The following is a 24,375-nucleotide window of genomic DNA, read 5'->3' as shown; positions in this document are numbered from 1 at the left end:
TCAGGTTCACGGAGTGGAGTCGAGACCATTCAGAGACGCCTTGGCTGCCCGGGTCCTATGGGCAAAAGGGCAATGCGATACCCAGGCTCCGTGACCTGCAAAGAGACTCTTGATGCAGGTTCAGGGAAAGTCCCAGGATGCAGGGAGACAGCAGACTGTCCCTTCACCTTCTTATCTCACCCCTGTCCTGTGCCTGGCACTGTTCCAGTTTGGGGGATATGCCGATTTTATCCCAGCCCTTAAGTTACCAATCTGAGGTGGAGACAACACATAGATAGCTCATCAAAATTCAGTGTGGTGAGCACTGTCACAGAGAATTAAATTTAAAAATGCTGTTGACTCAAAAATTAGTGGACAGTAGTTACTCAGCCATGAAAAAGAATGAAATATTGCCATTTGCAGCAAAATGGTTGGACCTAGAGAATATTATTCTTAGTAAAGTAAGTCAGAGAAGGGCAGTGTAAATACTATATGATATCACTTATATGTGGAATCTAAAAAATAATACAAATGACTATGTATACAAAACAGAAATAGACTCAGAGACATAGAAAACAAACTTACGGTTACCAAAGCGGGCAGGGAGGGAGGGAGGAACAAATTAGGAGTATGGGATTAACAGACACACATTACTATACATAAAGTAGGTGAGCAACAAGGATTTACTGTATAGCACAGGGAATTCTATGCAATAACTTGTAATAACCTATAATGGAACATAATCAGAAAAAAACTGAATCACTATGCTATATACCTGAAACTAACACATTATTGCAAATCAACTATACTTCATTAAGTTTTTAAAAAATTAGTGAACAGTTTCCAACTGGAGGGATATCAGGGAAGAATTTCGAGGGAAGCATGTTTGAGGAGGACCTTGATGAATGAGCTAGTAAAGAATTTCTTTATCTAAATCTAGCTGTGATTTGAATTTGGTCAAAGATAGGTTCAGAGAGAATCTTCATTTCCAGGTCATAAAAGTGAAGCTTGGTGTGAGCAGGAGTTGGAGGTTTCACGTGGAGGACCCTCTACAGAAGGGGCATCATCCCTCTTCTCCCAGGCAGCCCACCAGGAAGCCCTTTGGCAGGATGTGCAACCACAGAGCACGAGAGGCAGTTGGTTTCCTTGCATCCAGCCTCCCTAACTTTCTCTGTTGTTTGTCTGTCTCTGCTTCGCCAGCACGGAGCCTAGTGTTTTCCCACTTAGCATTTTCTTTCCGGGGACTTTGGGCCATCCGGGCAAACAGTGCTGAACAGAAGTTTCAGGAAGTGTTCGACGCACACCAGGATTTGCATTCAGGTCGGTAAGTTTCTGGACATGATTTCAAAGGATGGGAGGTGCTGCCTTCTGAGGCTTGAGTCCTTGTCAGGTGGGCTTGCCGGCCCACACCTCTCTCTCTGCGCCTCCCCAGCCCTTCCTCTCAGCCTCCCCTCTGAGCTCCCCTCTCCCCCTGTCACACCCCTGCTTTTCTCCCCTCACTGGTTTGCATTGTCCTTCCATCACTGTGCCCTGTGGCTTTCTGTCCCTTTAGGGCAGGAGTCAGCAAACTTTGTTTTGCATATAGCCAGAGAGTAATATTTTAGGCTTTGTTTGCTATACTGTCTCTGTTGTAACTTTTCAACTTTCCTGTTTTAGCACAAAGACAGACAAAGATAATACATCAGCAAATGGCCGTGGCTGTGGTCCAATAAAACTTTATTTTCAGAACAGGTGGTGGGCTGTTTTTGGCCCCCAGGCTGTAGTTTGCTGACTCTCTTTTCACAGCATGAAGGGCAGCAGATGTGATTGAGGAAAATAATTTCCTGATTTGCTGCCCACTTGATGTATATTATTCTTTGTATCAGTGAAGTTTTTTCTAGGTAGAAATTTCAGAATTTTCTCTAAGTCTATAAAATCCTGGCTCAGTTATCCAATCTTTATTGTATTTTGAAGATAAAGTGGCATTTTGAAAGCCACATGCAGATCCCGTTAGCTGATGGTCGTTTAGATACTGGCTCGTAAGAATAAACGCTATGCAGGGCCCTGTAGTAAGTGCAGAAGGTGCTGCAAACAGAGTGTGAGCTGAGCTCTCTGCTACTGGAGAAAAGGGAACAGTTGACATGTGAGAGGATGAGCCTCACTGAGGCCCAGCCCTGCAGGAAATGTACCAATGAGACCATTTTTCCATGTTCTTTATTATGACTCTTGCCATCTTGTCTAATATACACTGTTTGGTTCTAATAAATTGTATTATAGCATTTATAGCATGTGATTCCACAGTGTGGTCCATGTGAAGTTATTTGTGTCTCGATGAGACCTTTTATCTTTTTCTTTTCTTTCTTTGAATGGGTGGAGGTCTTCGCAACTGTAGCAAGCTGACCTTCTGAACGTTCCAGGTAGTGTCCTATAGTTGGGAGGAGAGAACCAAGTTTACCATTAAACTTTTTGTTCAGCTTAGCACTTTAGGTTTTAGCTTTAGGGCTGCTCAGATCTCAGTTGTGGGTATTGAGGTGAGAAAGATTCCCTGTAGGAAAGAACAGTATCCTCCCTGCTGTGTGGGTACCAGATGAACCCACCATCCCTAACTATTCCATAGTAACAACATTGAGTAAGAAACAATGAGAGTAGTATTTAGATTTAAAAGCACTGGTTCTTAAGACCCATTGCCTTGTTTTTCGTGGTTTCACCTGCAGCTACATTGGACTTAGTAAGTGAAATTACATAATGATCCTTGAAACCGTAATGACGAAGGTCTGAATAATGACATTATTCCTCACCTGTATAATACTGTAAAATGTATGTCAATCCTGTTGGGATTAATAAACGCATCTAACATTCTTTCTAAATTTATAGTGGGGTTTTTCTTCACTGTATTATGGTCTCAATCAACAGATAGTAAAAGTATGAGTAATACTATCATTGCATGAAATGATTTAAATATATAAAGGGGTCTTCTTGGTAAAGTGACAGAAGGAGCTGAGCAAGGGGTTGAGAATGAGACTGACTTTATTCCCCTTCTTCTTCCTCATTTAGCTTTGGATGCTGGTAAGGTGGGCCTGGCACTGTCTCTCGCCCTCACGCTCATGGGGATGACCCAGTGGTGCGTCTGGCAAAGCGTCAGAGTTGAGAATATGGTGATGTTTGTCTTATCTTACCGTTCTTAGCTTTTTCAAGTCTCCTTGCCATTAAATGGCATAAAAGCAATTCTTATGTAAAATAGTAGAACTGTTATTTTTACGTCATAGGTAAAAGATTTTTTTATATCCTCCTCCATCTGTTTAAAGTCAATGTAAAATAAAAAATATGTATCTTTTTCTCAGTCTTATGTGTGCCGTTATCAGCAGGTTTTATATTCATCACAAGCTGTCTTCAAATATAATAAATGTCTCTGTACGAGGGAGGTTCTGAAATCCTGGAGAGAATATAAGCTAATTTCTTAGGGGTTTGTTTATTTTTGTTTCTTAAGGGGTAACACCTCATTTTTGGTAAAAGAAGAATTCAGTATTTTGAGGTTTGTTTATTTAATTAATAGGTTCCTCTGTCCCCCATTTTAGCATTTGATCTTGTATGTGTTGAACACCTGAATTTGCTGGTGTCCCTTTTTTCTGGTAGGATAAGCCCCGTCTCAGAATGAGCTATCAAAGGTGTCAAATTAAAGTTGTTTAAAAGGCCTTAGTCAATATGTAAATTATAGTCTCTTTTGAATATTAGCATCTTTTCTCCTAAAGGGAGAGAAACAATAAAAACAAAATCTTTCCATTTCTTTCTTCTAATAGAGTAGAAAGTGATTAATTATTAAAATGAGGTTTGATGACCATCCAGTCTGCTCATCTATAACAGATGGCCCTTCTGTAGCAACACATTACTGATTGGCGTCCATAAGTATTCTTTTCTTTAACAAAATTCTTTTGCTTTTTATTCAGGTGTGAAAAGTGGATCAATAAAACCTTTGCATTCATTTCTCTAATTCTTTAATTTTAATATAATGTTGAAGGAAGTAGCTGTAAAGGACAGTGTTACAAGGCCATAAACGAGTTTGCAAATCATCAAAGCCTTCATCAAACTCCTACTTCTGTCCTTTGTGTTTGCTAAGACCTTAGATATTCTTAACCACAGAAACGCGGATGTAAAGATATAAAAGCAGAATGCTTCATTTACAATCTCTGAACATCCATGAACAAGACCTTCCCTTCCTAACTCATGGGATGTCATATGTGTTTCAGACGATTTCAGTAGAGTGATTGAATATACGGACCTCGAGAAAGAAGCACCCTGGAAATACTTCTTTCATCTTCCACCACCAGCCTGGCCCCATGAAGGAAAGATTTTCTTTCAAAATGTTAACTTAAGGTACAGCTTGGATGGGCCTCTGGTACTGAAGGACCTGACAGCAGTCAGTAACTCAAGAGAAAAGGTTTGTTGTAGCCATTTGCCTCCTTAAGATCCAGCTTAGGATTTAGCACCGCATCTGCTGTCGGGCGCCTCGTCAGTGCGTCAGGGGGACTCTTTGTTCCTCTTGGATGCGGATTAGATCAGTGACGTTGTAGGTGAATCTTTCTTGGAAACTGACCGTGGAATGGGGATCCCAGCATTTCTTTCCCTGCGTGGTGAGCTGCCTCACGGTGGTTGGTGGGCCCTGGAGCTTCTTCGAAATGCAGAATCTCAGGTCCGCCCAGACTTCTTGACTCAGAATCACATTTAAACAAGGACTCCCAGTAAAGTCGTTTCTCTCCCATAGGCCATTTTTTAAAAATTTATTTATTTTATTTATTTATTCTTATTTTTGGCTGTGTTGGGTCTTCGTTGCTGCACGCGGGCTTTCTCTAGTTGCGGCGAGCGGGGGCTACTCTTCGTTGCGGTGCGTGGGCTTCTCGTCGCGGTGGCTTCTCTTGCTGCGGAGCATGGGCTCTAGGTGCGTGGGCTTCAGTAGTTGCGGCACGCAGTCTCAGTAGTTGTGGCTCGCGAGCTCTAGAGCACAGGCTCAGTAGTTGTGGCACATGGGCTTAGTTGCTCCACGGCATGTGGGGTCTTCCTGGACCAGGGCTCGAACCCGTGTCCCCTGCATTGGCAGGTGGATTCTTAACCACTGCACCACCAGGGAAGTCCCTCATAGGCAATTTTTGATGACTGATAACCTGTGATTTCCAAGAAATGTCCTTTGACAGTTTGCAATTGAGCTCATGAATCACCTAACCCCTCTTGTGTCTTAGCATGCGGCTCTAGAAAGTTCTGTGCCACTTACCCTACAAATTTACTTTTATATTTTGCAAATCATGCCTTTACATTATAATCTAATTCTGTGTGATTCCAGTGCATTTATTTGCATCTTTTCAGTGGAGTCTGTCTTCATCACAGGCAGTTTTCATCCTGCTGTCTGGCCTTCCCCGCACCAGCCTCCTGTGGGCACTATAGGTATTTCACCACAGGCTCGGCCCTGCCTGGGCTCGGAGTCAGAGACAGCCCAGTGTAGCAGTGTATGTGCAGCTCTTTCACTACCTGACGGGATCAAAAATTACTCTTGCTGCCCGAAGCAGGGCACTAGGTCTGTTTGGCCTGTTTCCCAGGCACTAGGTGCCCACTTAGCTGCAGGTTTCTCTGCCAGCGCAGCTGTGGGTGCCAGTTCTTCCTGCTGACAGCCAGCCCCCAAGCTCAGGTACCTGTGTCCATGTCTTGCTTTAACTGTCTGGCATAGGATCTATATGGTAGGCCTGTTCTTTTAACTGCAGCTGCACCTCTCCCCACTTTCTCTTCTAGCTACACAGAGGGGCATAACAAGCTGCCAGGCCATCCAGGTGATAAGGAGGCCTCAGCAGAATGAAAGAGAGGCCCATGCGTGCATTTGAGTCCTGTCCTGTGACTCACGGGCTCTGTTGTTTCGGTGATAAGGAGGCCTCAGCAGAACGGAAGAGAGGCCCATGCGTGCATTTGAGTCCCGTCCTGTGACTCACGGGCTCTGTTGTTTCAGGCAGACTAATTAATCTTACTAAGTCTCAGTCTTGTCTTTTGCAAAATGGAAGTGATAGGACCTAACCTCTAGGGTTGTTGAACAACTTAAACAAGATAAGGCACTTGGGCTTCCCTGGTGGCGCAGTGGTTGAGAGTCCGCCTGCCGATGCAGGGGACACGGGTTCGTGCCCCGGTCCGGGAAGATCCCACATGCCGCGGAGCGGCTGGGCCCGTGAGCCATGGCCGCTGAGCCTGCGCGTCTGGAGCCTGTGCTCCGCAACGGGAGAGGCCACAACAGTGAGAGGCCCACGTACAGCAAAAAAAAAAAAAAAAAAGATAAGGCACTTAAAGCACCAGCATGGAGACTAGCATAGAGTAAATGCCTGGACAAAGATTGTTGTCATTTTCATAGTGTGTAAATGACTGTAACCACTTATACTGTATCGATTGTCTGCCCCATGAAAATGTGAGGTTGGCCATTTGCAATTGTATGTATGGTGGCAGGATCCATCTGTCATGTCTTTTCTCTGTCCAACTTATTGTATACCTAAATAATATGGTAATCAATTTTCCATAAATTTCTCCAGCTTGAGTTAAAAATCTCAGCTCCCTACATAATGCCCCTTTGTCTCAGGGCACCACAGGTAATACAAATAATACAAAGGCAAATCCAATACAGATCCTGCTGTCAACACATACAGTCCAGTTGAAAAAGTAAGAAAAAGGCCATATTAGCTTTGTAAGATAGAAGGAGGTCATCATTTTTATGGAACTTTAGCAAAAGATGGTATCACGTCTATTAGGGTTGAGAGGAGTCCACAGGAGGGGTCAGGGAGAGCATTTCTGAGGAATTAGGCCGGTGAGGCAGACTTAGTGATATATGGTTAGGGTTTCAGCAGGTGGAAATGCATGTGGAAGGCATTCCAGAAGGTGGGACCAGCATGAGCAAAGGCATGATGCCCTGATTCGGTGAATGAAGAACCAGGCACCTGCAGAGCATTCAGGGAAAAGAACTGCCAGGTGTATAGCACACATTTTCACGTTCAGCCGTCACGACTACCTAGTAACCCCAGGGAAGCTGCCTCATGGAGGTGGAGGATGGAGAGGTTAGCGGGGACAGTTTTGTAGCAGAGACTTCCCGGGGTGGAGTGACGGGCACAGAGCCACCTTCGGGAGTTTAATCTGAGAAGTGGGTGCACGTGGACCAGAGTGGGCAGATGCGGAAGGCAGGGAGCCAGTAGCTGCTGGGCCTCCAGCAAGATGTCAGGGAAAGTGATTCCACTTTTTGGAATCAAACTGATGTCAAGTAAAACAAAGTTATAACACCTGGGTTTGTGAATGTGCACCTAGGTTTACGAGTGGGAGTAGAAAATGGTATCCGGAATTCCCTGGCAGTCCAGTGGTTAAGACCCAGCACTTCCACTGCCGTGTGCCCGGGTTCAATCCCTGTATGGTTAGCTAAGATCCCCCAAGCCATGCAGCACGGCGAAAATTTGAAAAAAAAAGGAAAACAAAATATTATCATATTTCTGGAGGGTAGGTTGGCGCTACTTAACAGCTTCCTCTGAAAATGTTCATACCTGTTTCTTATCAGTTGCACACCTAAGAATTTCTCTTAAGGAAATAATGAAGGTTGTTTGCAAAGATTTAGCTTCAGTGATATTTAACAGAGTTATTTATAATAGCAAAATATTGGAGACCATCTGCCTATCCGGAAATTGGGGGTTTGTTAAATAAATGATCACACGTACTGTAATATTATGTAGCCATTAAAATAAATACTTTCATGAAATACTGAATGAAAGCGGATTACAGCAGTATGTTCACGTTAATCCCATTCTGTTTAAGTATATGAGCTTGTATCTTCAAGAACACATCAACATAGAAGTCTAGAAGGTAAAAACATCAACATCTTAAGAATGTTTTTTAATCAGAGTGCTGGGGTATAGCTAGAATTTACTTTTCAAATTCATCTGCACTGATTATGATCAAGGAAAGAGTTTCAAAGGAGAGAGACTCAGTGAGGGATTGAGTCATGAAACATTGCAGTAGTAGAATCTGCAGGGCTTGGCACCACGCTGGACTCAGGGAAAGCTGGAAGTAAGGTGGACGTTGTGAGCCCATAAGCCTGAGAAAGAAGTAATGAGAGTAGAGTGGGGAAGTCAGAAGAAGCAGCTGTTTTGTGTGGGGCATTGGGCGTTGATCATGTTGAGTTTGACGTATGAAGAGAGATCCAGGGGCAAACGTCTAACAAGTTGGTGTGTTAGTCAGAGGCCAACCCTGGCCTGTTTGAGAAAATAGAATGGGTATGTCACAAAGCGCTGAAATAAGACTGTCTCCGAGTCTCTTTGGTGTTAGGAATGTAAACTTACTGATACTGGTGACACTCTCCGTGGGCAATTGGAAAAACCCATTGGTGTCCTGGGAAAGCCTTCCAGAGTGGATTTTGATAGCTGAATGGTAGGAATAGCCAGAGCAGATCTTCTCTGAGTTGCCTTTTTCTTAGGTGCTCACGGTGTGAGCAGCCCTCGGTGCCCCTGCATATCTCTGCCGTTTACCAGGAGTCTACAGATGTTCCAGTTGGCACAGATGGATCAGTTTCAGTAGAGCTGATAGTATGGGAACATATGCACATTCTCACAGACACAGTTCTCGCCTGTGTCCTGATGTGTGTTGGGTTACATCTGAGAACACCCAGAAATACAGGCATACCTGGTTTTATTGTGCTTCACAGATCATGCATTTTTTTACAAATTGAACATTTGTGGCAACCCTGCATCAAGCAAGTCCATTGGCCCCATTTTTCTTACAGCCTTTGTTCACTCCCTGTCTCTGTGTCACATTTTGGTAATTCTTGCAATATTCCAAATCTTTTCAATATTATTGTATCTGTTATCGTGATCTGTGGTCAGCATTCTTTAATGTTACTAAAACCCAGTGAAGTCTCAGATGATGGTTAGCACGTTTTTTTAGCAATAAAGTATTTGAAAATTAAGGTATGTACATTGTTTTTCAGATATAATGCTATTGTACACTTAGTAGGCTACAGTATAGTGTAAGCATAACTTTTATATGTACAGAGAAACAAAAAAATTCTTATGACTTGCTTTATTTGGAGATATTCACATTTTTGTGGTCGTCTGGAACCAAATCCACAATATGTTCAAGGTCTGCCTGTACCCAGAACACATGAGTCATAGCTATATACATGCACTAGGGCCTGCCTATATGCAGAGAATGGCCCATCTATATTACATATATTAGGGTTTAACATAAGGTATAAAATGGCTACAAAATAATAAAACTAGCTAAACTCACTTTTCTTACATTTAATCTCTATTGAGATAAGTTCTTTTTTGAGATGCTACGATTGATTTTACAGACAAAGATTCGAAACTTTGGAGGCATTCAAATGAGAAAATATGAAAAGTTCCCAGCATTCTGATTGCATGCTCAGAAAGACTTAGTTCTTCTCTGTTTAAAGCCGTGAGTTTTAAAAATTTGCTGAATAAATTTACAAATGATTGAAAACATGTCTTACACCCCACATCAATTCCAAATTTCTGAACAGAAATGAAATCATCTCTTGGGAAGCTCCCACCACGGAGTTGGGCAAGCTTATTGATAAAAAAAGGCCAGTTTCTGTAGAGTACATGTTTGGATGCACACATTTAAAAGCCAGTTTTTACAGTATAGTTTTATTCCCGACCAGCATTTTACCTGCATTATATTGATTCCTTAATCTTATTCTTAATGCACTTAATTTCTCTCTACTTTGGCTTTAATAACTAGACTGAAACTTGCATGTGTCTTTCCAAGGAGCAATTGTAAGTATTAAGTTGTTTATAAAATGACTTCTGAACTGCTCAGATGAAAGGTCCCATATAAGTAGCAAATGTTGTCTGTGTTGTTGTTGATCTCATTATGTGTATTTTGTCTGCTGGGTACTGTCTTTTACGACACTGAGACCTGCATGTTATAATTTTAAGATGTTTCCTTTCAAGATAGGGTATAATTACGATATTTAACATCAGGAAGTGATTTAGTTTCTCTACCAAAGAATAATTCCTCTTAAATAGTAGATCCCTGAGAAAGTGAGTACTTGTTTATGTATAACACTTCTTATTTGACTTGTTGACATCTCTGTAGAATTACCCACATGATTCTCAAGGTCAAAATGCCTAGAGAGTAGGAATAAAGCTAATTTAAAAGTGAACTTCTTATGGGCCACTTAGGGTGGGGTCCCCAACCCCCAGGCCGCAGACTGGTACCAGTCGCAGCCTGTTGGGAGCTGGGCCGCACAGCAGGAGGTGAGCAGCGGGCGAGCAAGTGAAGCTTCAGCTGCCGCTCCCCATCGCTCCCTCGGACTACCGCCTGAACCGTCCCCACACCTCCAGCCCCGCCTGTCCGTGGAGAAATTGTCTTCCACGAAACCAGTCCCCGGTGCCAAAAAGGGTGTGGACTCCTGACTTACGAGACTGCTAGCTTTTTTTTTTTTTTAAGTTTTATATATATATATATATTTTAACATCGTTATTAGAGTATAATTGCTTTACAGTGGTGTGTCAGTTTCTGCTTTATAACGAAGTGAATCAGCTATACATATACATATGTCCCCATATCTCGTTTTGTTTTTTTCGTTTGTTTTTTTGCGGTGCGCGGGCCTCTTACTGTTGTGCGGAGCACAGGCTCCGGACGCGCAGGCTCAGCGGCCATGGCTCACGGGCCCAGCCGCTCCACGGCATGTGGGATCTTCCATGAACCCGCGTCCCCTGCATTGGCAGGCGGACTCTCAACCACTGCGCCACCAGGGAAGACCCTGTCCCCATATCTCTTGCATCTCCCTCCCTCCCACCCTCCCTATCCCACCCCTCCAGGTGGTCACAAAGCACCGAGCTGATCTCCCTGTGCTATGCGGCTGCTTCCCACTAGCTGTATTACGTTTGGTAGTGTACATATGTCCATGCCAGAGACTGCTAGCTTTTCACTGCCAGTAGATTGATTCTGTTATTTTTAACTCTTTTTGGGACCAGGACGTCTCAACCAGGGGACATTTGTCAATATCTGATATTTTTGGTTGCCAAAATGTGGGAGGTGCTTCTGGTATCTAGTGGGTAGAGTCCCTGCCTACTGCTAAACATCCTACAGTAATACACAGGACAGGCCCCTGACCCCCCAACAATGAATTATCTAGCCCGTAATGTCAACAGTGCCATGGTTGAGAAACTTACAGACTACTCTTTACATAGAACGTTAAAAATTCATCTTCAACAGCCAGGGTTTCTCCTAGGTTTGTCGCATATTGTGAATTCTTAATCCCGATGGATCTCTTTACAGGTTGGCATTGTGGGAAGAACAGGAGCTGGAAAAAGTTCCCTCATCGCTGCCCTTTTTAGACTGTCAGAACCTGAAGGTGAAATTTCCGTCTACGGGATCTTGACAACCATAACTGGATTTCACCATATAAGGAAGAAAATGTCAGGTGTACCTCAGGTATGCACATCAGAACATTCTCACATGTTCTTTTTATAAGGCACCTAAGTTTAGCTGCTTTTAAGTTGATTAGTTTTTTCAAATTGCATGAAAGTGTTGATCCGTTTTCCCCCAATAGAGCATATTTTTAGCAGCAGGTGTTTTCTGCAGATACTTTCCTCAGATACCAGGGTTTGTTTGTTCTTTCGTTTGTTTTGTGTGCATGTGATTTAATAACTGACCCAGACAGATTTCTGGACTCACACTTCCTCAGGTGCCACAGTTTTATCCACTGATAACCACAGAATACTGAGAACAAAATGATAAATGATTAGTATAGCACTGGAGAGGTTCCTATAGAAAAACACAAATTTTAAGTGTCTTAAAGATGGAATTTTGCTGTAGGAAATAAAGCTACCATTTCAAAGGTGATTATCTCCCTGGAAGGCTTTGTGAAACTGTGGAGCTTTGAGGATTACAGGGTGTATTGATGCTCTGGGGAACCTTTTAGAATTCAACCCTTAATAAATGATTAACCAGGCAGGCAGTACAGAATAACGAGGAAGAGCACAGGACACGGAATCCCATCTCTGTGCACCTGTCTTCTCCCCCTTACAAGGCAGCTGACAGGACCAACTCTTTGAGCTGCTGTGAGGACTACATAAGTCAGTGCATGTGGAGTGCTTCCCGTAGACCCCATACACAGTTGCTGTGATGGTGGAGCGTTGAATTGACCTTCTCTTCCTGGGCTCTGATTCTGTTCTCTTTTGTTCTGCTTCTTAAAGACGTATGGCTTTCAGGTATTGTCTTAGAGATTGGATTATCTGCACAGTAGAAGCTCCTGCCATTCCTTATGGTTCACCCACCCAACATAATTCAGTGAATATTTAATTGAGCAATTACTATCCTCCAGGTATATACCCAAGGGCGACATAGGCCCTGTGCCTTCATCTGCCATCCTGCCCTCTGCTTTGACAGCCTTGCTGATTTTTTTTTTTAATTTTGAGGTTTTTTTTTTAATTCTCTACAATTACCTGGCCATCAAGGGAAGCTCAGAAAAACACCTTCTTGAGATGAGAAACACAAACAGGAGAGGACACAAAAAGATCCAGGCAAGTGTTCATCCTGGAATGTGGGTATAATGAGCTCTGTAATGCCTGTTGATTAGGAAGCATATAGAACATGGCACCCAAAGGCAGGAGAACGTGGACCTGTGGCTTACGACTGAGTGCAGCAGTTGCTACCTACCCCGGCCTCTAAAATACCTGGAATTACTGTAAGCATTTTTGAAATCAATATATTCCTTCCAGACCACAATGAGATGCCAGTTCACACCCCTTAAGATGTCTACTATCAAAAAAAAAAAAAAAAGAAAGAAAATAACAAGTGTTGACTAGGATGTGGAGAAATTACAATCCTCGTGCATTGCTGGTAGGAGTGTAAAATGGTGCAGCCACTGTGGAAAACAAGATGGAGTTTCCTCAGAAAAGTTAAACATCTAATTACTGTATGATCCAGTAATTCTGCATAAGGTTATAAACCCAAAAGAATTGAAACAGGGTCTTGAAGAGCTCTCTGTACAAGCATGTTCATAGCAGCGTTATTCTCAATTGCAAAAAGGTGGAGGCACCCAAGGGTGCATCAACAGATGAATGGATAAACAAAATGTGGTACATATATATACAATGCAGTATTATAAAAGGAGGAAATTCAGACACATGCTACAACACAGATGAACCTTGAGAACATTATGCCAAGTGAAGTAAGCCAGTCGCAAAGGACAAATACAGTATGATGCTACTAATATGAGGTACCTAGAATAGTCAGTTCATGGAGACAAGAAGTAGAATGGTGGCTGCCAGGATGGAGAAGTGGGGAGTTGTTGTTTAATGGGTACCGAGTTTCACTTCTGCAAGATGAAAGGAGTTCTGTGGCTGGATGGTGGTGAGGGCTGTACAACAATGTGAATGTATTTAATACCACTGAACTGTACACTCAAAAATGGTTAAAGTGGTAAATTTTATGTGTATTTTACCACAATTAAAAAGACAATTTTTAAGAGATCCCTTTCAGGAAAAATGGGAAGAACTTTTCAGTACATATAATCCCTGTATTTAAAGATTCCCTCTGGCTATTAAGATTCATGACTTAGTGATTACAGTAGAAAATAAATGAGTTTAGATTCCCAAGTTTTAAGTTTTGATTGTACCCATTTCTGAAATGGCCAAATGAGACTATTTAGCAGAAATAACGGGCATGTCTCTAAAGTCCTTTCATATTCTCGGATGAAAGGATCTGGAAGCGTGCCCTGCATTATCTTTAACGTTTCTTAATAAGAAAAGGCTGTATGCTTGTGTACGTAAAGGACTCTATAAATAAAGAAAGCTTGGATGATTCTTGGCTCTGCCGAAAATGTTTGGAAGCACATCTGAGCAAAGACTAAATATACCTTGACATCACCAGGGTTTGGTTCTATTCCATCAGTTTCCACCCTACTTTTGAGCATGCTCTGTGTACACACTCCAGAGAGTGTGTTTATAAAACAGTGCTAAGCTTTGTATCCATGTAGATAATGATCACCAACCACTGTAAACACAGAACCTTTATTTTCCACTTTTCATGTGTTTGTCTCCAGGGCGCAGTGTTGATTAGAGGGAGAGAATCTGTAGACACTGTGCAATGTGTAAAGGTCCCAGGAAATCATTCAGGAGGCAGCCAGGGATAGAATATTTAAGAGCGTAGACTGAGTGTCAGTATGACCCACATCTTTATTCCTGTTCTGCCTCATACGAGTGTGTGACCTTGATGAAGTCACTCGGCTTCCAAGCTTCATAGTCCTCCTCATTCTTAAACCAGGTCTGGGAACTGCTGCCACACAGATGTGCTGTGAAGATGTAAGTGGGTGTGAAAGCATTTGTGGCCCATGCCTGGTTCTTGGGAACACTCAGTCGATAGGAACTATCATTGTTCTTAAGGATCAGGGCACTAAACTTTTAGGTATTAGTTCTACTTATATAAAAAGAGTAACACATTCTGGACTGACTTTGCTCTTTAATTTCTGTTAATGTGTCCTTGGTGATTTTCTTTATATTTATTGCTTATAATAAAAACCAAATTGTTTCCATCAGGATTGCAGCCTATATGGAAATTCAAATATGGGTAACACTATGAAAAGTTGTATTCTTCAAATAACTCACACATGCTAGAGTCTAAACATAAACCTATGTTTTTTAATATACAAAATTATCATTTCTAAAAAACAAAACCAAATTGTTTATATAAATTCAAAGAGTAAAGCAAAAAAAAAAAACCACAGTAGTAGTTTTGGGGAAAAGCATTAACAGAGAAATGTATCTGATATTTTCTACCAAGAACAAGAAGAGAGAATATCACTTCTTTGTATTCTTTTGATTTCTGGCTCCCCTCCCACCAGGTTCTTTCCTGACTACCACCCTGTACCCACCTGTACTTTCCAGTTCCCCACCAAGACCTCCGGCATTTTTTTCTCATCCCTCCCCACATTCTCGACTATATTCTTCCTCTCCTTGAAGAGAGGGCCTGTGTCTCTCATTTCTGTTGCTCTAGTGCTTGCTGCAGGCCCTGACAAGTTACACAAGCATTAATAATAAGTCCTGACAATCGCAGAATCCTTAACACATTTTAGCCTCTTTTCCTAATCCTCACAATTCTCTCGTCATCCTTATCTGACAGATTTAAAAACCAAGGCATTGTGAGCTTACCCCACTTACCAAGTAAGCAGCAGAGCCAGGATTCAAATTGTGTGTGTGTGTGTTTGGTTTTTTTAAATTGAAGTATAGTTGATTTACAGTGTTTCAGTTGTATAGCAAAGTGATTTTATATTGTATATATAAAAGTTATATATATGTAAATTTTTCAGGTTCTTCTGTAATATAGGTTATTGCAAGATATTGAATAGTGTTCCATTTGCTACAAAGCAGGACCATGTTTATCTATTTTATATATGGTAGTGTATATTTGTTAATCCCAAATTCCTAATTTATCCCTCCCCATCAATTTCCCCTTTGGTAACAATTAGTTTGTTTTCTGTGTCTGTAAGTCTATTTCTGTTTTGTAATTGAGTTTATTTCTATCATTTTTTTAGATTCCACATATAAGGGATATGTGATATTTGTCCTTCTCTGTCTGACTTCACTTAGTATGACAATCTGTAGCTCCATCTGTGTTGCTGCAAATGGCATTATTTCATTCTTTTTTATGGCTGAGTAATATTCCAGTGTGTGTGTGCGTGTGTGTGTGTATTGTTTCTATGTCTTCGCTGTTGTAAGTAGTACTGCTGTGGACACTGGGGTGCATGTATCTTTTTGAATTAGGTTTTTCATATTTTCCAGATATATGACCAGGAATGGAATTTCTGGATCATACGTTAACTCTTTTTTCAGTTTTTTAGGGAACCTCCATACTGTTTTCCTTAACAGCTGCACCAATTTACATTCCCACCAATGGTGTAGGAGGGCCCCCTTTTCTCCATATCATCTCCACCATTTATTTTTTGTAGACTTTTTAATGATGGACATTCTGACTCGTGTGAGGTGATACCTCATTGTAATTTTGATTTGCATTTCTCTAATAATTAGTGACAGTGAGCATCTTTTCATGTGCCTGTTGGCCATCTGTATGTCTTCTTTGGAGAAATGTCTGTTTAGATCTTATGCCTGTTTTTTGATTGGCTTGTTTGGTTTTTTGATATTGAGCTGTATAAGTTGTTGTATATACAGAAATCTGTTGCATTTCTATACACTAACAACAAAATATCAGAAAGAGAAATTACGGAAACAATCCCATTTACCACTGCATCAAAAAAAACCAAAAAAAAACAAGAAACACCTAGAAATAAACCTACTTAAGGAGGCAAAAGACCTGTACTCCAAAAACTATTAAGATTCTGATGAAAAAAATGGAAAACAACACAGATGGAAATGTGTACTGTGTTCCTGGATTGGAAGAATCAGTATTGTTAAAATGACCATACTACCAGAGCAATCTACAGATTTAATGCAATCCCTATAAAATTACCAATGATATTTTTCACAGAACTAGAACAAAAATTTTTTTAATTTGTATGGAAACAGAAAAGACCCTGAATAGTCAAAACAACCTTGAGAAGGAAGTGAGAAGCTGGAGGAATCACACTCCCTGACTTGAGGCTACACTAAAAAAACAACAGTAATGAAAACAGTATGGTACTGGCACAAAAATCAGACCCATAGATCAATGGAACAGAACAGAAAGCCCAGAAATAAAACCACACACTTATGGTCAGTTAATCTAAGACAAAGGAGGCAAGAATATACAATGGAGAAAAGACAGTCTCTTCAATAAGTGGTACTGGGAAACCTGGACAGCTACACATAAAAGAATGAAATTAGAACATCCTCTAACACCATATACAAAAATAAACTCAAAATGAATTAAAGACTATTAAAACACCTAGAGGAAAACACAGGCAGAACACTCTTTGACATAATTTGCAGCAATATTTTCTTGGATCTCTTAGAGTAATGGAAACAATAACAAAAATAAACAAATGGGACCTAACTAAACTTACAGGCTTTTGCACAGCAAGGGAAACCATGAACAAAATGAAAAGACAGCCTATGGAATGGGAAAAAATATTTGCAAATGATGCAACCCACAAGGGGTTAATTTCCAAAATATACAAACAGTATTCAAATTTAATTTACGGAGATTTCTGACTCCATAACCTGAGAAACTAACCACTCTGCTAATGACTTAAACGCACTGCTGACCGCTGACACAATAGAACTGCTTCATATCGTGATTTCAAGTGTGTGTGCACGTGTGCACACACAGGAACAAAAATTTCACAAAACAATATTACTCTTGCTCTGTACTCTGATATTTTCTATTATATCAGTTCTGTTCTAGTTCATATAAAAGACAAAATGATGGTCATGAGGTACAGAATTGACATCATGATCCATTGGATGCGCCTGCAGTTTGACAAACACCACCCCTCACTGTCCCCCTGTTGGGCTGGGCTCCTGGTCATTGTTAGCATCACACCAGGAGCTTCACTGTTGTTCCAGATTCTCCTAGCAGCCCCACAGGGTTAGCCCTGTTTTCCAGTTAGGGAACTGAGTCTTGAGGAGATTAATAACTTACCCTGAGTCAAATAGCAGTAGAATCAGAATTTAAAACTGTCTGACTCCAAATTTATTTCTTTTCAATAAATGTTTGTTGAACTTAATGATGTGCTCATCAGATGTTTTCCCCATTTTTCCTACCACCCCATTCAAAATGATTCTCCAAAGCACAACAAAAGCGAGTAAGTATAGAGCAAAGGGGGAAGATACTACTCCTAATACTATGACCCTCATTTGGAGAGTATCAGTTTAGAAATGTGTTATTCACTTGTATGTCATGGTCTAATAAGTGTCAGGAGAAGATACTCAAAATCTTACCCCCCAGAGCCAAGAGCGCTTTCTCTTTACAATGTCTAGCTGGCTGTGGAGGTGGAGAAAGTCTGGTGGTTTCGTTACTTGAAGTTACTTATCTAAGTGCAGAAAGCTTACATCCCTCTTCTCCTAAAATGAGTAGGAAGCAGTGTTGCATGTGTCTCAACACCCTGATTTAGGGAACCTACGAAACTGCGAGCAAACTGCAGAGGGGAGCCCAGTGCTGTTTCTTTGAGTCGCCCCGCTTAGGTGGGCCAGGCCTCCATCATCTTCCCTGGCTCCCTGTGATCCTGGGAGTAGCAGCGAGCTTCCAGGATGTCCTCTCTCCCAGGCTTATCGCCGTCACTGCTGACCCCCTCATGAGGAGTCGGAATTGGGGGAGATGTGATAGCAGCAAAGACCTGCATAGGAACCAGAGGCAGGGGAGTGGTGACAATCAGTCTTGGAGTCCTGAGGGGAACTTTCAAAAACAAGTACTGTATTTGTAAGAATGAACTCAAACTGTGTTCAAAATTTCAGGAATAAGCAAAAAATGGAAGCACTTCCTAGGTAATGTCCTTAAACAAAACAGGTAGATGAAATGTATGCAGCATTTGTGCTCGCCATCTGAAGTAAGTATGTTCCCCAGAAAGAACACCAAGGTGAGATTATATTCAGGGAGTAGCTTGCTTATCTGAAAGGATCTGGAAAAATGGATTTCAGAACTTCTTTGCATGATCTCTACACTTAGAGGCCCTTGTCCTCTTGGCACAAAGAAAATGTTTTCAGTTGAAGAGGGATTCCATGCAAATTCAATATTTATGATCGCAGCCCAAGTGTTGACACAGATCAGCAGCCATCATCGTTATCATGATTAAACAGATTGATATTTTGTATTTAATAGGTTTTATTTTAAATCAAAGCAAAAGCTAAGTATTTTTTTAAATAGCCCACTCTGCTCTTTTGGTATTTACACTCCCTGAGTTTTCTTCAGTGGGTTAAAGAAGGTGAACCACAGCTGTCTCTTTAAGACTTCTCCCTGGTTACCTGGTTTTCTTTCCCTTTTTTTCTTGTTGCGAACAAAACTGAGAGAGAGAAGAGGCGGATGTGCTGTTACTAGTAAAGAAATACAACTGGATTCTAGCCTAATGCAGTCGGCCCTTTGTCTCTGACACTGAAGTCTTCATTAAATCCCTTGAAACTGCTCCCTGGAGCCCCTGAAAGAGAACTTAATGGGACTTAAATTCTCTTTCCTTTGTTGGCAAAGGATCTTCTTTTCTTGTGAGCATGGATGATGATCAGTTCATTCAGAGGCTACAGGACTTAAAAAAGGAGAGCAAGAGGGAAACCAAGGTTTAAAGTGATTTCAGATGATTCCCTTATTCGTGAAACAGGTACCCTTAGTCGACCCTTCAATAAGGTCCTCCGATTAGAAATGAGAACACACCTCTTAGGAAACAGCAGCACTAGCTGCTTTTGATGATAGATTTTAATAGAGGGCAGTTTCCCAGTTTGGCACTGAAACCAGGGCAAACTGTTGTGTATTATCTGCTTAACTGGTAACCCCTTGTACTGCTTTTGCCTTGATCCCAAGTAGTTTTAAGCTTAGAAGGTTAGTGGGTAGGGTTTCTTTTTAAGATAATGAGGGTCATGTCTTCCAGCAGAGTATGCAAAAGATCCAGTAAGACTACAGTTTTCAGTCTTGCAGTTGTGTTGAGGGATGAGCCATCTACTACATTAAATGCTGTAATTTAGAGTGGCCAGTTTTGGGTCACATGCCTAATATGAACTTATGTTAGTAACAAAGGAAAAAATTACTACTGAATATGGCACAAAGGATTAACTTAGAGAAGCGTAAACTTTCAGCCATGATGAAGACAGTTGTGAAGCTAGTGCTCCATTTAAAATATTACATTGAATAAGAATATTTGTTTTCCTGACTCTGCTGTGCCAACTCTTATTAAATGAGGTTTAATTGTGTACCTTCAGAAAAAAATATACATGGGCCAGTAAGTTTAGTGTATATTTACATGAAGTTTGTGTGTCCTACCATAAATCGCTACACTGAAATGTTCTGCCTGCACTTATTTATAAGATTAATTTATTAACTTCATTGCTTAGAGGTGGGTAATTTAAATAATCCTATCTATCAGAAATGATCATTCATTTGCCCTTATCTGCTCTTGCAGTATGTGTCTACTGTGAGCACTTTTATTACCTTTTGAAGATAATATAATGGTCTCTTATTAGGCAAGTGATGAAGGTAGAATGAGTAGAAACCAAAACGAACACGATGCATAAAACACACTGGCTTTAAAGAAAAGTGTAGCTTCAATCAGTTGATGTTATAATAAATCATTCTTTTTTTTTTAAATGGAAGTATAGTTGATTTACAAAACTGTGTTAATTTCTGCTGTACAGCAAAGTGATTCAGTCACACACACACACACACATTCTTTTTTATATTCTTTTCCATTATGGTTTATCACAGGATATTGAATATAGTTCCCTGTACTATACGGTAGCACCTTGTTGTTTATCCATTCTAGATATAATAGTTTGCATCTGCTAGCCCCAAGCTCCCAGTCCATCCATCCCCCATCCCACCTCCCCCTTGGCAACTGCAAGTCTGTTCTCTGTATCTCTGAGTCTGTTTCTGTTTTGTAGGTGTTCATTTGTGTCATATTTTAGATTCCACATATAAGTGATATCATGTGGTATTTGTCTTTCTCTTTCTGACTTACTTCACTTAGTATGATAATCTCTAGGTCCATCCATGTTGCTGCAAATGGCATTATTTCATTCTTTTTTTATGACTGAGTCGTATTCCAGTGTATATATGTACCACATCTTTTTTCTTTCAGAAATTTATTTATTTTTAACATCTTTATTGGAGTGTAATTGCTTTACAATGTTGTGTTAGTTTCTGCTGTATAACAAAGTGAATCAGCTTTACGTATACATATATCCCCATATCTCCTCCCTCTTGAGTCTCCCTCCCACCCTCCCTATCCCACCCCCTAGGTGGTCACAAAGCACCGAGCTGATCTCTGTGCTATGCAGCTGCTTCCCACTAGCTAGCTATTTTACATTTTATGTACCACATCTTTATCCATTCATCTGTCAATGGACATTTAGATTGTTTGCATGTCTTGGCTATTGTGAATGGTGCTTCTATGAACACAGGGGGTGCGTGTATCTTTTTCAATAATAGTTTTGTCTGGATATATGCCCAAAAGTGGAATTGGAACCTCCATACTGTTTTCCACAGTGGCTGCACCAACTTACATTCCCACCAACAGTGTAGAAGGGCTCCCTTTTCTCCACACCCTCTTCAGCATTTGTTATTTGTAGACTTTTCTACAAATAACATGGCCATTCTGACTGGTGTGGGGTGGTACCTCTTTGTAGTTTTGCTTTGCATTTCTCTAATAATTAGTGATGTTGGGAATCTTTTCATGTGCCTGTTGGTCATCTGTATGTCCTCTTTGGAAAAATGTCTATTTAGGTCTTCTGCCCAGTTTACAATTGGGTTGTTTGGTTTTTTGTTGTTGAGTAGTATGAGCTGTTTGTATATTTTGAAAATTAAGCCCGTGTCAGTCTCATCATTTGCAAATATTTTCTCCGAGTACATAGGTTGCCTTTTTGTTTTATGGTTTTCTTTGGTGTACAAAAGCTTGTAACTTTGATTAGTCCTACTTATTTTTGCTCTTATTTTTATTGCCTTGGGAGACTAACCTAAAAAAAACATTGGTATGATTTGTGTCAGAGAATGTTTTGCCTGTCTTCTCTTCTAGGAGCTTTATGGTGTCATGTCTTATGATTAAGTCTTTAAGCCATTTTGAGTTTACTTTTGTGTATGGTGTGAGGGTGTGTTCTAACTTCACTGATTTACATGCACTGTCCAACTTTCCCAACACCACTTGCTAAAGAGACTGTCTTTTCTCCATTGTATAGTTTTGCCTCCTTCATCAAAGATCAGTTGACTGTAGGTGTGCAGGTTTATTTCTGGGCTCTCTATTCTGTTCTGTTTATCCATAGTCTGTTTTTATGCCAATACCATGCCATTTTGATTACTGTAGCTTTGTAGTATTGTCTGAAGTCTGGGAGGGTTATGCCTCCTGCTTTTGTTCTTTTTCCTCAGGATTGCTTTGGCAATTCTGGGTCTTCTATGGTTCCATATAAATTTTAGGAGTATTGGTTCTAGTTCTGTTAAAAATGTCCCGGGTAATTTGGTAACAATTGCCTTAAATCTGTGGATTGCTTTGGGTAGTATAGTCATTTTACCAATATTAATTCTTCCAATCTAAGAGCTTGGGATAGCTTTCCATTTCCTTGAATCACCTTCAGTTTCCTTTATTAATGTTTTCTAGTTGTCAGCATAAAAGTCTTTCACCTCGGGGATTCCCTGGTGGCGCACTGGTTGAGGGTCCCCTGCCGATGCAGGGGACGTGGGTTCGTGCCCTGGTCTGGGAGGATCCCACATGCTGCGGAGCGGCTGGGCCCGTAAGCCATGGCCGCTGGGTCTGCACGTTCGGAGGCTGTGCTATGCAATGGGAGAGGCCACGGCAGTGAGAGGCCCGCGTACCACACACACACACAAAAAGTCTTTCACCTCCTTCATCAGGTTTATTCCTAAGTATTTTAATTTTTTATATATGATTTTAAAAGCGATTTTTTTTTACATTCCCTTTCTGATATTTCACTGTTAGTGTAAAGAAATGCAACCAATTTCTGTATGTTAATCTTGTGTCCTGCTACCTTGCTGAATTCATTTATCAGTTCTAGTAGTTTTTGTGTGGAGTCTTTAGGGCTTTCTATATATAGTATCACGTCTTCTATATATAATGACAGCTTTACCACTTCTCTTCCAATTCAGATATCTTTAATTTCCTTTTCCTGTCTGATTCCTTTCTAAAATATCATTATTTTCATTCAACTTTTTATTGAAATTTTACTGATTTTGAAATACATATTTGGCATATCATAACAAAGAGAAATATTCTTATTTACTAAACTGTGTTCTTCCATCAAATACTGCTAAATAAACACGTGAAACTGCCCAATACGTCCTTTTAGACTGACAGTGTAGACTTAAGTGGGGACCCTTACTGCAGTGGGAAATCCGTAAACTTATTTTTTTTTTCTTTTTATGACAATCAGAAGTGGTTTGATGATAATTAGCAGAACCTCCTTAAGGCCTAAAGAGTGTCTGAGGGCTCTGATTAAAGCTCAGAATGAAGCAGCTGCAGGCATTGGTCAGGGGCTCAGAAATGAGGGACTCCTCTTTCTGCAAAGAATGCCACTTTTGTCCCCCAGTCGTTGGGGAGCTTCATCCCCTTTGAGGAATTTCCTAAAGAGAAGGTGAGGGAGGTGACAATAGAGAGAGGCTTTGATTATGAAATAGGTGATTGAACTTTAAGTGGGTATCCCTGTTCTCTTGAGCGACAAAAACCACCCTTCCCAAACGTGCTGATACTGTGAGCCCATTCGTTGCTCAAGAAGGTCTATCTTTTAAAAACAAAGAGGGTTTTTTTTTGTGGATTAGCTCAGGTAATGCCTCTACAGAGTGTACATTGAAAACCAGGTGGACACTTCAAACCTTAGACCTCTTACAGGATGTAAATTTGCTCTATGAGAGGGGCCTGAAGGAAAAAATGTGATGGGCAGAGAAACGTTCTTGTCGTTATTATAAGCAAAGAGACCCTGTCTCACTTCTCCCAGTTGGGCTCAAAGCTGGTTCATTAACCTGGCCTCTTTCAGGCCCTTTATCTCCTCAAACACCAGTCCTTGAAGAGGCCCTCATTTGGGCCCCAGAGTAGAATCCTGCCCATGGTTTAGAGCATTGGGGGAAAGGTGGAAGAGAGTCAGAGGAGAGGGAGGAATATTGGGGACCAGCCTCCCCTCGACTGGCCACGTCATTTGTGTAAACCTCATGGAAACAGCTAAAGGAAGAGAAGTCGCCTGCATATTAGAATCCTAGAGGTAATAATATTACAAGGAGTAAAAAAGTTTTATAAAAGTCTAAGTAAAATGACGGTTATTCCCCTGACAAGGAATTCTTACCTTTGCTTACATGGTTGTTTAATCTTTGATCCTAAATTTGAGAGTTTTAAGGGAGACCTTAAACTTGGCTCCAGGGATTTTTCAGTTCAATTCAATAATCATTTTGAAATGTCATACAACCAGTGATTTTCAGTGCTTTGCAGGCATACTGTCCACTTAATCAACTTTGTGCCAATAAAGCTCCTTTTATAGTGTCTTTTTAATTTTGGATTTTGCTTAGGGATACATCTTTTTTGGTGGCACACCATGTGTCTTCTGCATCCATTTCTCTCACCAGACTTAAAACTAAGACAATAGGGAAAGTAGGTACAGGAGGCTGAGTGTCATTCTTCATGGGCAGAGAAAAGAAATGTCTGCCTTCTTCATCTTTCTTCTCAGGCTTTTGTGAAGTGAGGAGGAATAGTCCAGCCCCAAGACCAGGCAGGATTTGAGGCTGGTGATTCCGAGCAGTTCCCGGGCACTTGTGGAAGACTCA

General features: G+C 40.9%; 1 protein-coding gene and 1 pseudogene across 1 annotated transcript in view; both read left to right on the top strand.

Annotated features, from left to right (window-relative positions):
- Positions 1–1,770, top strand: part of LOC114888177 (multidrug resistance-associated protein 4-like) — a 35,450-nt gene extending 33,680 nt beyond the window's left edge. Inside the window, exon 4 of the mRNA XM_029210160.1 lies at positions 1,180–1,770. Coding sequence (XP_029065993.1) covers positions 1,180–1,191 — 12 coding nt within the window. The 3' untranslated portion in view covers positions 1,192–1,770. The remainder of the gene's footprint in view (positions 1–1,179) is intronic.
- LOC114888407 overlaps positions 1–24,375 on the top strand; it is a 130,736-nt pseudogene that overhangs the window by 69,455 nt on the left and 36,906 nt on the right.

Source organism: Monodon monoceros, unplaced genomic scaffold (genome assembly GCF_005190385.1).
Source record: "Monodon monoceros isolate NGI ecotype Baffin Bay Population unplaced genomic scaffold, NGI_Narwhal_1 Super_Scaffold_8, whole genome shotgun sequence".
NCBI classification, from domain to species: Eukaryota; Metazoa; Chordata; class Mammalia; order Artiodactyla; family Monodontidae; genus Monodon; species Monodon monoceros.
This window is presented reverse-complemented; position numbering and strand designations above follow the sequence as displayed.